This window comes from Stenella coeruleoalba (assembly GCF_951394435.1).
Source record: "Stenella coeruleoalba genome assembly, chromosome: 3".
In the NCBI taxonomy this organism is placed as follows: Eukaryota; Metazoa; Chordata; class Mammalia; order Artiodactyla; family Delphinidae; genus Stenella; species Stenella coeruleoalba.
Genome location: NC_137148.1, coordinates 104,154,465 through 104,169,058, shown reverse-complemented (window position 1 = coordinate 104,169,058; position 14,594 = coordinate 104,154,465). Strand labels below are relative to the sequence as shown.

Below are 14,594 nucleotides of genomic sequence, written 5' to 3'. Positions count from 1 at the left end.
TTTTTTTTCAAAAAATTGAGATAAAACTCACCAGTTTAAGTATACAAATGTAGTGGGTTTTAGAATAATTACATTGTCGTACAACCATCACCACTGTCTTATTTCACAATACGTCCATCTCCCCCCAGAAAGAAGCCCTTTGCCCGTTAGCATTCACTCCCAATCCCGTCCCTTGGCAACCACGAATGCATTTTCTGCCCATATGGATTTGTCTGTTCTGGACATTTCATATACATGGAATCATGCAACATGTGGCCTTTTGCGTCTGCCTTCCTCCACTAAGCATAATGTGTTCAAGGTTCGTCCATGTTGTATTATGTATCAGTAGTTCTTCATTTTTATGGTCAAATAATATTTCCCTGTATGGATATATTACATTTATCCATTTATCAGCTGATGGCTATCAGGGTTGCTTCCACTTTTTGGCTATGATGTATAATGCAGCTATGAACATTCTGGTTTAAGTTTTTGTGTGAACACGTTTTCAATCCCTATACTTTTTAACAGCTCTCAAAAAAAAAAAGATTTGTAGGGCTTCCCTGGTGGCACAGTGGTTAGGAATCCACCTGCCAATGCGGGGGACACGGGTTCGAGCCCTGGTCCGGGAAGATCCCACATGCCACGGAGCAACTAAGCCAGTGCACCACAACTACTGAAGCCTGTGCGCCTAGAGCCCGTGCTCCGCAACAAGAGAAGCCACCACAATGAGGAGCCCACGCACCGCAACGAAGAGTAGCCCCCACTCACCGCAACTAGACAAGGCCTGTGCGCAGCGACGAAGACCCAACGCGGCCAAAAATAAATAAAGTTAAAAAAAAAAATTGTAGATGTTGAAACTCTGGGCTCATACTGCTTCACCAAAGGTATTAAAACATTTAACGATTATCAATTTGGGAACAACCATTTGAACAACACGGCTAGGACTCTCTTGGGCTTGCATGATACCATCTCAGGTATAAATCTTGTACAAATCGGGGGAGCTACTTCCCATTCGAGATTTACTCTGTAGTCAGAAAGTCTAAGGGAATCAAAGAATCTCTACCTCTTGGGCATTACAGCTTTCTTCTTTTACAGTTATTTCTGGGTATCCCTCAGCTTCTCTACTAAGCTGTAAAGACTTTGAAGGCAAGAACTAGTTTTGATATTTCCTGGTGTCCTTATGGGTACACTAGCATGGTGCCTTGAACATAGAAGGCATTCAACGACTTGTGGGATGAATCATGCCCTACCTAAATAGACTGGTGAATCTCTCTAAAACAACGCTGACAGACAAACAGAGCAAGATTTGCTGAATACCTCCATGGACCAGTAACTGGCTAAAACAGTGCACTATCATGTTTCTTTTCTTTTCCAGGATGACTCTTTAATTACCTGAAAAAGTTGATGACCTCCTATGGTCCCCTCTTCTTCAGGACAGAAATGCCCTGTTTCTTCAACTTTGCCTCCAATACCGTGGTCCTAATTTCCTCCCGCACCCTGGTCATGGTGTAAGGAGAAGTGTAATTGTGGGACCTACTCACTTTCTTTTGCATTTAGATAGTTATGTAGGCAACTCACCAGAGGCAGAGATGAAGGGCGGTCTGCCTGGAAGCTGTTTTCAAGAGAAGATGGATTGGGACTGTTGCCGGTACTTGTATTCTGAAATTATCGAAACAAAATTAGTTTTACAAAATGAAAGAACCAGATCAACTACAAAACCATAAGAAATACAGAAGAGAGACAGCAGTTGAGGCTCAGAGAGGTTGTACTCACTTCTAAGTGTCCACACACAGACTTCAGTAGTTTGTAAGTTGAATCTCTGGAGAGTAAGGAGACAAATATGTACTGAAAGACAAAATAATAATTATTTAATTATTAACAGATACTGCTCGACTAGAAGTGAGTGTTCAGAGTTAAAAAATTTATCTGTATATTTTTTCATTTTCAAACACCATAGACTATATTCTATACCAAGTCTATATTCTCATTCCACTCAGCCACATGTTCAGTTTTTATTCCATTCCTGGAATAAAGTGAATATATTCTCCCACAATAGCAACAGAACTCTCAAACCCAACTTAAATAATACAGCAATGCAGAGCAAAATGAAATCTCCGGTGCTCTGACATAGGTGCCCCAAACAAGCATGGATGGAAAAGACCTGGATAGTAAAGAAAGGCCAGTTGTATTCGCCAGGTCCTCTTTTAAGCCTCTCCCTCCCTTCCCCGCCCCCCTTTTAGAAGGTATTTAACAATTCCCAAGGGTCTGCTTTCTCTGCTCTGACCTAGATTTCCATTGAAAATGTCCCAGCCACTCTAAAAGGCTCATTCTTTTTCAAGCCACTTCCAGATTCTTTCTTGTACAAATATGGAGATTTTCTGGTGAATGCTTATAAATAAGTTATGGGAAAGAAGTCAGAGCTAGACAAGTAATTTGGAGACAAATAACACAAGGAAAAATGATTTTACCATAAACCACACGTAGAGAAATAAAAAAGTTCACACTTTTTCCATCTATTTGAGCCACAGCATCTTTTCACACCCCCTTTCCAAAGTTTGTGATTACCCTCTCCTGCATTCCCATGAGAGAAACCGATACACTTCCCGAGCAAATACTGTATTCCAAAGTAGTTAACATTACGGGTTCTGGCATTAGACAGACCGGGTTGCAAATTTTGGCTCTGTTACCTACCAAGTGGGTGACACTGGGCAAACTCTTAGTTTCAGTTTTCTTAACAATCCCCATCCCTTACAGTATGGTAGTGTGGAATAAACGTGTAAATATAAGGAAAGCATTTTGTGTACGCCTGGCAAGAAGTACCTGATGCTTGTTAGCCATTCGTATTAAAAAATAATAATAATCTAGAAACATATTAACATATTTCCTAGCTCATCAGAATAGCCTCTTTTAATCTTTCCTTCTTTCTCCTTCCCCCTTTAAGTTATTCAGTATGATTAGAAATGAATTGTAGCTTTTATGCTTTCATAAAAATAGTAGGTAAAATATTAAAAAAGAATTTCAAGTGAAACATGAGTAACCAAACCATTCTACTCTCTCTCTCTTGCCAAGGTGAAACACACATCGCTCTCCATGCAAATATTTCAGGTTGCCCATGTCTGGGGTAGCCCAACAGTCAATGACAGCTCCAGAACTTCTGTACTGAAGAGGGGTAGTTAAGGCAACCTGGAGGCAAAGAGGGCCTAGGAACTGGTCCTCAAGCTGAACTTGAATAGCAAGCCCAAGTTTTACGTCTTTAGGTTGGCTCTGGGGAGGCACCCAATGGAGGTTATGGGGAGGCTGGTCAACCCCGCCCCAGGGACTCCTCATATTGCCCTGCCGCACCCTGTGAATAAGGTGGTGGTGATGGTGGCGTTTTAAATAATAATAAAGAAATGAAATATATCCCTGTAGCCTGACCTGACCTCATAGATGTTAGGGAAAAGGAAGTTGGGAAAGAATTTTACTTTTTTGACTTTGGTCAAGTAAGTATAATGAAGTCAGCAGGAAATTCAAAATTGGCAACTATTACATTAGAATAAATCACCTTGTCAGGGGAAACAACACTACACAAATGTCTAAAGGCTGTGATTTCAAAAATTCGTCTTACAGAGTAACTCCTGATTCATGGTATTATGGTTCAGGGTCTTGGTCCTCCGCAAGAAGCCCCTAAGGCAATGAAACCCAGAGTAGGACAAAGCAGGGTGCCCGCACCTGCTGCGTACTCACCCTGTCTGTGACTGTCGCTATAATCAGGGCATTTGGCACCAGAAGGGCAGTTTTGGTTTTCTTTATCAGGGTTACCGAGAAAGCCGGAATAGAGATCTGAAACAGAATCACTGAGTTAACATGGGTTCAGGCTTCACAGAGCAGCACTCCAAATCTTCATGTTAAAGGAAAAATAAAAAAAGATAAAACCAGCAGCAAGCTCTCCAGCCTCCATGAAGAAAAGTGAATCTTAGAAGAGTGTCACCGAGGTCGTCTGGATCATCAAGTCTACAGAAGGGTTTGGTGGGAAACCTGGGACATGCGAATAGAATGCAAAATGTACAGCCATTTTAAAGGTAATCCCCAGGCTCTTAAGAAGTTACATGCTTGTGGTCATCTACTTTGAGCTCATCTCTACACACCCTCCTCTTTTCTGTCCTTAGGGAAAAAGGCTGAAAAGCACTGGTATATAGTAGGCCCATTTTTGAACAGGGAGTCTGGGGCCTGAATTCTCAGTTCTATTACTATCCACATGACTTATTCAACCTTGTAAGGTATCCTTTCTTGGCCTTGGTTTCCTGACTTATAAAATAGAGACAGTCTTACCTATTTCCCAGGATTTTCTGTGGATTAAATGAGATAATAGATGGAAAATGCCTAGCACTCAATAAAAATGTCATTCATTTCCTCATCTGTCTCATAAAAAAGAGGATGGGTGAAATACAATCACCCTTAAGTTCTTTTCTGTCTCAAACAATAAAGAATAACAACAATGACAATTACAGCAGCTACCATTATCAATACCTATTTACCAGATGATAATTTCATTTAAATATGACAGTCCTATAGTGTAGACATTCTAAGAGATAAGGATGTTTGTTTAGAGAGGTATATAACTTTCTCAAGGTCATAAATAAGTTACAAAGATAGAATTTGAACCAATCTGATCCAAAATAGGGATTCTTTTTCATACAAGGTACTGCAAGAATGTACCAGATGCTGCGAAGAATAGTAGATGTTCCTGATATTTTTATGTTATAGCCCTTCAACCAGGTTTGATCTCAAAGAAAAATGGATCACATCACTTTGATCCCTGAAAAGAGAGTCACCCCCACTCCTGGTAAAAAGAAAAGGGCCTGAATCCCTCCACAGGTGCACACACTCACATGAACATACATTTTGTAAAAATGCTTCACATATTCTGAAAGAGATCAACAAGGTCAGTGGGAAGAGGAGGGGTTTATGTTAGTACTGCCAGCTTGAAGGACCAAAACTAAGCTTTCAATTTTCTTACATTTTAATTTAGAACGTTTGCGTTCATATTAGGTTTATGAGATGGAGTTGTTCTACTGCCCCTCCAGGTTCCTGATGGGAAGACTATGAAGAATGAGGGGCTACAACACAGCAAAAATAAATAAATTAAATTAAAAAAAAAAAAGAATGAGGGGCTAATCTAAATTAAACACTAAAGAAAAAAAACTATTTTGCCAAAGAACTCTACCCACGAAACTTTTTAAGTTGGGGAGATAATTCAGAAGTGATAAATTGGGATTACCTTGGGGAAAAGAATGTAAGATCTTCCAAGACAGATGATGATATAAAAATGAGCCTAATTTCGTTTCTCAGCAGCAACACACACACACAGTGATAAGGGGCTATAAATTTGGATTTTTGCAGAATGTAAGGCATGGAACACCCTTAAGAAGGAGTTTCTCTCAATTGCTTCATGAGTATAAGTGACAACTAGATAACATTTGAGAAATAAAGCATGAATCACTTCTCTGTTTGAGCCTAGATGCAATGTGATACATGCCTTTAATTTTACTAGCATCTAAAAATACAAACAGGGCTTCCCTGGTGGCGCAGTGGTTGGGAGTCCGCCTGCTGACGCAAGGGACACGGGTTCGTGCCCCGGTCCGGGAAGATCCCACATGCCGTGGAGCAGCTGGGCCCATGAGCCATGGCTGCTGAGCCTGCACGTCCGGAGCCTGTGCCTCACAACGGGAGAGGCCACAGCAGTGGGAGGCCCGCGTACCGCAAAAAAAAAAATAAAATAAAAAAATAAAATAAAAATACAAACAGGCTGAGGAAAAGGTTCTGATTAAAGTTACACTTTAGGGTGCTTAGAAAATTCCCCTTCCTAGAGCAGATTGCTTGCTTGTTTTTAGTTCACATTGGATCATGTTGGACCAAGATCTGTTGGCAGTGAGCAAATTCTGCCTCAGAGCTGAAGCCCACATCTCCTTGACACCATCCTCAGTGGGTAAGGAATGTGCAAGTCACTATCATGGTTCTTATCTTCCCACCCCCTCTTGTCTCTTAGATTAGAGACAGCACATGCAAAAGCAATCCCACATGTCCTTGTCTTTAAAAAACCAGGTCACTCCTTTTAGCTTTTTTTGGTCAGTTCTTTCTTAGGTAGAGATAGGATTTTGAAACCATTGCTAGAATCATATTAGCTTGAAATCACTTACTGGCTTTGTGAATTCCCCATCCTTTAACAAAGGCTAATTTTTTAAAAAAATTATTTATTTATTTTTTGGCTGTGTTGGGTCTTCGTTGCTGCGTGTGGGCTTTCTGTAGTTGCGGTGAGTGTGGGCTACTCTTTGTTGCGGTGCGCGGGCTTCTCATTGTCGTGGCTTCTCTTGTTGCAGAGCATGGGCTGTAGGCATGCGGGCTTCAGTAGTTGCAGCACACGGGCTCAGTAGATGTGGCTTGCGGGCTCTAGAGCTCAGGCTCAGTAGTTGTGGCGCACGGGCTTAGTTGCTCCACGGCATGTGGGATCTTCCTGGTCCAGGGCTCGAACCCATGTCCCCTGCATTGGCAGGCGGATTCTTAACCACTGTGCCACCAGGGAAGCCCAAGGCTAATTCTTTGTTCACTACTGTTTTCAACCCCTGCTGCTTTGGTCAGAGGTGTTGGCTCTCTCTATTCCTGAGAATTGTCTTTATCCCATGGAATTGGAGATCAGTAATACCCAGTTCCCTTCCCCACTTCATGAACAACTGCTTATAATCCAGAAATCTAGAAATATGGTGCAATACTATTCAATATTGCTTTGCATTATACTGATTCAAATAATACTGTGAATCTAAACTATGTTTATCTAAACATAACTCTGTACAATAAAAATTACATGTTTGATGTTAGTCTGCTGACTCAAAACCAAAATAAAGAATTTCCATTATATTTGTTAAGTGGTCTTTATTTATAAGACTGCCAGTGGCTTTAGGGAGAATATTTAAATAAAATATATCTACCAGTCAAAACAAGGAGTTTTTAATCAGCAACTTCAAGAGTATAAAAGCTGCTTATTCATAATCACGAATCAGAATGATTAAAATCTTACTGAGGGCTTCCCTGGTGGCGCAGTGGTTGAGAGTCCGCCTGCCGATGCAGGGGACACGGGTTCGTGCTCTAGTCCGGGAAGATCCCACATGCCGCGGAGCGGCTGGGCCCGTGAGCCATGGCCGCTGAGCATGCGCGTCCGGAGCCTGTGCTCCGTGACGGGGGAGGCCGCAACAGTGAGAGGCCCGCGTACCGCAAACAAACAAACAAAAACTCACTGAGGTCACGCAAACCCCAGGTGTTTCTCTGCCACTTTGTTCTGGTGGCCTGACTGAACTGTGTGATGTGACATCACAGCTCAAAGGGAAAGAATGTCAGTGGGGCGGAATTAGTTTTTCTTTTCTCGTGCCAAAGTCCCAAGGGCCTCGTTTTAGAAGGCGGTGCCCTGGGAAAACTGCCAACTTCTTCAGGCTATCCTCCTTAAAGGCTCAGGTATCGTGGGCCTCTGCTCCCCCAAATCTGTGTTTAGTGAGAAGGAAAAGATGTCCGTGTTCACCGGGGACTGAGGGTATGTGACTCCCCCAGACCAGGCCTAAAATGCTCCAAATCTTGCTCATTTTGTGCTGGTGACAGAGTGAGCTCTAGTGAGTATCTTATGTATAGGCCTGTTTGCCTAGATATCTCTGATGGTAACTGTGAATATGGTGTAAAATTCAGATTTCTTTAAAGAATTGTTTTGGGTTTAACGTATGTCTTTGAAACAAATTATGACACATTCTCCATATGAAAAACTTTAAGAGTGTACTGGTGACATCTTGGTAAAAAGGATTTAAGGTAGGATTGTGGGAGATATATATATATATATATATATAAGGAAATGAATGAGAGAGTGCTGTTTAGGGAAAAAGGGAAGTTTGGGTTATCTAGAGGCATTTAGAACCTGTAGTATTTGGAACTATAGTAAAGGAAACTTGGTCTAAAGGAATAATAATGACACAAATATTTATAGACTTGCTACATTTAAAACAATTAATAGTCACAATATATAAGGAAATGCAGGATTAGCTTTCTTTCTGAAAAATTATACCAACCTTAGTGTCTTTTCCAAAGACCTTGGAATGAAAACAAATCCAGTTTTCTGATACAAAGAGCTTCCCCTGGTATAGTATTTCTTTCTGTAGAGCACAGGTAAAACCTGGGAAAATATATACAGGTATAACATCATGTTAGAATTTCCATTTAAAATGAAAATTGTGTATATATGTTGGTGACTCAGAGATGCGCAGAGATAACACACTCACACGCTCAAAAGATCTCTCACCTCTTTTTCAGTCATCTTTAGTGGAATAAAGCTATGGAGATGAGAGTTTGTTTTTTAATTCCAAGTCTTACAAACTTCAGTATAAACATCAAAATGGAAAGGCAAGGGGCTTCCCTGGTGGCTCAGTGGTTGAGAGTCCGCCTGCCAATGCAGGGGACACGGGTTCGTGCCCCGGTCCAGGAAGATGCCACATGCCGCGGAGCGGCTGGGCCCGTGAGCCATGGCCGCTGAGCCTGCGCATCCGGAGCCTGCGCTCCGCAACGGGAGAGGCCACAACAGTGAGAGGCCCGCGTACCGGGAAAAAAAAAAAAAAAACTCCTCTCTTTGGGAAGGTGTGGGGACGGTGTGTCATCCTTGTGCTAATGTTGGCACTGCTGCCCTTTCTACCCTGGTATGGTCACTAATGACTCCTTTTGAAATAGATGGTCTCATTGTGGGGAGAGCACATGACCCACACCTTCCTGTTTGGAGATGGCGGGAGGAAGCCAGCATGCTGCCTAAGCATTTGTGTACTGAGGGAAGCTGGAATGGAACCCTGGGCCCCAGATGCGCTCAGCGGAGTGGAGCAGGTGCTGAACATCGTGCTGGGCCAGGTGTTTAGGTGTGACCACTGAGCCCTGCACAGGGGTTGACATGTCTGTCCACCTAGGTCTGTGTTGTCTTCTTCTAGTGGCCTCTCTTACTCTGGTCTTATTATCTTAAATCTCAGCACGATCCAATCACAACACATTTCAGCAGTGAGTATGCAAGGCGAGGACATTCTGGAATCCCCTTGGATGGTTCCATATCACGTGGAGGAGGTCACTTTCCCATTCTACTCCCTCATCTTTCAAGGTGCTGGGTGAAAGCTGAGTGAGGTCGGTGTTATTGTTACATCATGACTTTCAGAAACCTATTCCCCTTGGTGATTCAGTCCCCAGACTCTTTCTTCCCCCAAACCAATTAGCATCTTTTCAAAGTCAACCAAGTCAGAACTTACTTTGCCTCAGGGGTTCCTCAGTGGGGACATCCAGAAACAGCTTGTGGAAGTGCATGTTTGCCTTGTCCTACAAGGACGACAAAACACAGGCATATCCGCTCTTGTTCTTCTCAAACATCACGAATTTTAACTTCAATCTAAATTATGTAACAAATCTCCCCACCCTTAACAGAGAATCTTAGGAGTTCATTCTCCCTGATCATAGTCCCCAACCCAACCCTTCAGTGAAAAACAGTGGAAGGCAGGGCACAGAGGTTTCATTTTCCAACAAGATTAGTGACTTGCTGACTGGACATATATATATCTATAATCGTGAAGTAGCTGGTGGTCAGCCTTCTGCAGAAGTGGCTGGACAAGGATGTCCCTAATAAGAAATGAGATAAAATCTCACCAGGTAGTGGATCCCAGGGCACTAAAGGTCCCAGCGAGTACTCTCAGAAGAGGGTAGCGGTTAAAAGCCCTGTATCAGATTACCCTGAGTTTAAGTTTTAGCTGCACCTCTTCTGTGGCACGTGATCCTGGCCTAGTTACTTAACCTCTCTGGGCCAGTTTTCTCTTCTGTGCCAGTAGCTGCCTCAGAGGGATGCCGTAAGGCTTAAATGGGGTAATACGTCTCTGGTTTGTCACTGTGACTGTTACTGTTGTGAAGGTGTTCCCTTAACCAGTGTCAGGGGGAGGTGACAAGTAGGATTTCACACAAAAGACTTAACTCTCCAGGGAGGTAGAAGGCCCAAGAGTCTGAAATGCTGCAAATCACTTCATTTTCATCTGTTTCCACTTGTGACAACAATGTATAGACGGCAATTTACAGTTTGTAAAATGCTTTCACAAAACACCACCCCCAGCCCCACAGTAACCTGGGAACTGATGTCAGTTCAGGACCCTGTGCCTCAGGGATTATGAGCGACTTAACTGGCTCCACACAGCTACTAAGAGGTAGAGCTGGGTCCTCCATCCACAGGACCACTTTTCTTCAAAAGCATCCTAGCAGGCAGAGTCTTATGAGCGGAACAGAGAGATACCACACGTTGGCCCTTGATGATGCATTATCCAAAGTAGGGGTAGTCTCAGTGGCAGAAACGGCCCTACTATTGCCATAAAGAGGAGCTTCAGACAGGTCATGCGTATGACAGATGGTCCCCTCAAGTCAACTCGTTTATAGATGAACACCTCACATAAAGTAGGTTAGCTCATGCTGCTTCCTTGGAGTACATCTTGCATCCAGAAAGTTTCCTTGATTAAAGCTAGGTGTTCTATCAGGGCTTTGCCGAGATCTTCTTTTTAATGGCTACAGTGAGCATTGGTTGCATGCTTGATTTAAAAATATCCTGGGCCATGGAGTCTTCAAAAATGTGAAATTAATAAAAATAAAATTTAAAAAAAGGTAGGGACTGATCTAAATTAAAGGTGACATGACAAATAAATGCAATGCATGGTTCAACTGGATTCTAGAGAGGGGGAGCAAAAAGTCTTTATAAAGGACATTCACTACTGGGACAATTGTGGAAATCGAAAATGGATTTTATATTAGTAATATTTTTGTATATTTACTATTTAGTTAAATTTCTTGGGTGAGCCAACAGTTTCTTGTTCTAGTTCTTAGGAGATACATATTCAAGTATTTTAGGAGTGAAGTGTCAAAAAGCCCCAAACTGTTGGCCCCAGTAAGTATGTCATACTCTATGACACAGAACTGGGCTTTGTTACCCATCTGGGTGTATTTTGAAGCAGACCCCAAATTGCTTCCAAAGAAGAATCATGACCCTGTTCCCAGGTTTTCCTCCTCTGTGTGCAGTTGGGAAGCCTTCTATTCACACAGGTGCCTTATCACACTCTTTAATTGTAGTGCAAGGACGTCACACCTCTCCTGGTCTCCGCTAATTATTAGACAAGCACAGGACTCTCAGTACTCACTGCCCCTCTGCATGTGCCGCATGGTCAGCTGTGAAATATAATGTTGATGAAAGCTCGCCCGAGGGAACTGCAGCCGGTCCTTTCTTCCTGATTCTCTAAAATCTGTGCCTACCTTAGTCCTGACCCTTGCGTCCCCTCTTCCCATTGGCTTCAATGCTTCTGTCACCCTCTGAGACAATACACATTTCATTCCCAAATTACCTGGCTGGAAGTTGAGGCCTTTTTCCTTTCAATCTTAGAGTCATTCTTGCTTTCTGTTTTACAGTCATTCTTCTCACTTGCTAAAGAGGCACCATCAAAACTGGATTTCGACCTGAGGAAAGAAAATCCAAGAAGTCCGTAAGATGAATTTTTTACGCTACCATTAATTGTATACAGTGTAATACATCTTGATTATTATACCAGCTCACAAGAAAGCCCGACATTGATTTTTCTCTTCTAGACATCGATAATCCCTCAGGACTCTAAGGACACGGTGTGGGGGACGGGGTGATTCCAGCAGGCGGGATCCCAAACTGAAGAAACCGTACCTTTTGGAAGGGAGAAGTATCGATTGAGCTGTGAAAGTAATTATATCATCTCAAAAGTATTTTAAGCAGTATAAGGAGGAGTACTGGAGGCTGATTATTGAAACTGCAGCTATAGTTCAATCCAGAATTCTGTGAATACTTAACAAGTGTCAATTGAGAGAGGCGTCATGTTAAATGCCTCGGGGCGCATAAGACACTCCTTACCCTTAAGGAACCTGTGCGCATATCAAGCATCTTTTTAACAAGGCAGTACATGATGTAGCATCAAAACAATACATATCATAGGCGTTAGGAGGTGGTATAGAGACAGTTAAGTCCAACAGGAGGTAAGAGAAGAGACCAGCAGGTCAGTGAGGGTTTAATACACTGGGCCTAACAGGATGAGCAGGAATTGGGTATGGGGGAAAGAGAGACAGAACATCCCAGAGTGGGAAAACAGAAGTAAAATCAGGACAAAAAAAGAACATGTTTGGAAGTCCTTCCTTTGTTCTCATAAGGGCAGAGGTCAGAGCTCCCGTATTTCTTTCCAAGGTGATTCTAGTCCTGGCTCTTCCTTTGAGTAGAATTTGCATCTTTTACCTTACAGCGAAACCCAGCCATTTCAAAGTGGAATGCATGCATGATTTTTAGAGGTATACACATGGAAAAATTTTGTGATACAATTATGTAGATTTTTTTCTGTTTATTGGGGGGAAAAAATGGCACATGAAATTCATGATTCCACGATAGGATTCTATAGCATGAGGCTCAGTTAAAATAATGTTTGGTTCAAAGTGAATTTAAGAAGACTCTTAAGCAATTTGGGTGGCATATGGGTGTGACAGAGGGACAGAAATGAAGTTAGAGGGACTTTGGACTCCGGCTTTCTCAGCTGTGAAGAGACTGACTATGTGATGTCCCAGGCCTCTGCTGCCCCCAACAGTTTTGAGTCCACAGTGCTCAAACCAGAGGCAAAATATCTCTCATCAATTCAAGGCACAGAGATTTGGATTCAGTTACTGGCCACTGAACCAATTCACAGATATAAATTTCTTTAGAATTCTAGGAATTACTTTTTAAAAAAAACTATGAGTAGACATTTGTACTCTACTTGAAAATAAAATTGTTTTTACAAATGTCAAATTACCTATTATTTATACTAGCCACTAATTTGAATTTATCACCTCTACTGATTCAAATTAATAAATGTTAATGGTACTGTCAAGGCAATGATCAGACCTTTTGAAGAACAATGGACTGTAAGCAAACGTGACAAAAGGGCAGCTGTACCCTTGATGATTTCAAGAGACACAAGTAGAAGGGCTTGTCTGCACAGCACTGGCTCTGAGGTAGGGGTGGGAGGCATGCTTATTCACATGCATTATTTCTTTGTATCTTTTCAACTGTGTTAGTCTCACTTCATACAGATGACTATGAGCAGGACCTGAAACCTAGTGCAAAACATTTTTATTCAAAAATTCAGAATTGGGGCTTCCCTGGTGGCGCAGTGGTTGAGAGTCCGCCTGCCGATGCAGGGGACGCGGGTTCGTGCCCCGGTCTGGGAAGATCTCACATGCCGCGGAGCGGCTGGGCCTGTGAGCCATGGCCGCTGGGCCTGTGCATCCGGAGCCTGTGCTCCGCAACGGGAGAGACCACAACAGTGAGAGGCCCGCGTACCGCAAAAAAAAAAAAAAAAAAAAAAAGATGCATCAAAACAGTCATGCAGAAAAGATGGAGACAGAATTGGGAGTGATAGTCAGAATAGAAAAATCTGGGGGCAGAGTGAAGACTTAGGCTTGGTCCTGAGTGAGGTATAGATTTGCAGAGAAGCCGTGGGCCGGGTAGCCAGGAAGGAAGGGAAAAGCAGGAGTTATTTAACCATCCTTTAGCAGAGGACAAAAGACGTAGAAGGTAGGAGTTCTGACAGTTCTAATATGGGGAGGAGAGCTATTACTCCTCCACTTGGTGTGGATAAATGGCCACAGTTACCTGTAATTGATCGCTGGCTTAATCATTCTCTTTTAAGGGAACAAAAGCAACTTGAAGTTCCTCCTTCTTCCTTCCAAGTGAAAGCAAGCACATAATTGGTGCCCCTGAGAGTGACAGGGACCAGAGCTCCACATCTCAAACCGCCTGTCCCCTCACAGCCCCACGACCAAACTGAGCCCGGCTTCCAGCACCGGCCCCAGGAAATGGGCAGCCCAGGGAGATGTGCACACCCCGCCCGGGGATCCCAGGCAGGTTTCCCTCCGCGCTTTTCCGTGGCTGCCAGGAAAGTGAGACAGCAGGTGTGCACACCCACAGGCCGAGCAGACAATCCAACCTGGGTGGCCTCAGCAGCAACCCTGGCAGCCTTTCCGGGTGCTTCTAACTCCATGCCAGAGAGGGGCCCACCCCGGCTTTATCATGTAGCAAAATCAGTGCTTTCAGAAAGGGGCAGAAATTCTGCAGAAGGCTGCAGTGGGAAGGAGAAGAGAGGCTGGCGGGAAGAGCTGAGAAAGGAAGGCAGGTGCCAGTGCCTGGATATCAAGGAAAAACACCCCACTTCTTTCTCAGGGGTGTCATCTGCTTGTAGGAGATCTTCACTGTTAACCATCACCATAAAACTAGAAACACCAGCTCCTCCCAGCAACCCCTCCTCCCCGAAAGGCCAAAAGAACAGAGTCAAGGTGAGGACTCACCGCAGGGAAATGATTCTCTTCGGGTCTGCGGACTCGGTCTCGCTGGACAGAGCAGGGGACAGGGCTGCTGGCGACCTGCAGACCTTCTTTTTCTCCTCCACACCATTCTCAGCCTCTGAGCTGGAGAAAACACTTCACCTTAGATATCCAGAGTGGGGAGGAGGGAAAAACGATGACGTGACCTCGCTTTCTGGAGAGTGGAATGATCTTCAATGCCC

At 43.3% G+C, this 14,594-nt stretch overlaps 1 protein-coding gene across 3 annotated transcripts in view; it reads right to left on the bottom strand.

Moving 5' to 3' along the window:
- The window catches only part of GRAMD2B (GRAM domain containing 2B), a 66,840-nt gene that overhangs the window by 9,561 nt on the left and 42,685 nt on the right, over positions 1-14,594 (bottom strand). Inside the window, exons 2-9 of one of the 3 annotated variants that reach the window (XM_079917405.1) lie at positions 14,377-14,496; positions 11,597-11,716; positions 11,388-11,499; positions 9,273-9,339; positions 8,064-8,167; positions 3,706-3,801; positions 1,753-1,824; positions 1,558-1,638 (exon numbers count right to left, since the gene is read on the bottom strand). In XM_079917405.1, coding sequence (XP_079773531.1) covers positions 1,558-1,638; positions 1,753-1,824; positions 3,706-3,801; positions 8,064-8,167; positions 9,273-9,339; positions 11,388-11,499; positions 11,597-11,716; positions 14,377-14,496 — 772 coding nt within the window. Of the gene's footprint in view, positions 1-1,557; positions 1,639-1,752; positions 1,825-3,705; positions 3,802-8,063; positions 8,168-9,272; positions 9,340-11,387; positions 11,500-11,596; positions 11,717-13,684; positions 13,726-14,376; positions 14,497-14,594 lie in introns of those variants that run through there. The other 2 variants (XM_079917407.1, XM_079917406.1) reach the window with 2 other exon arrangements.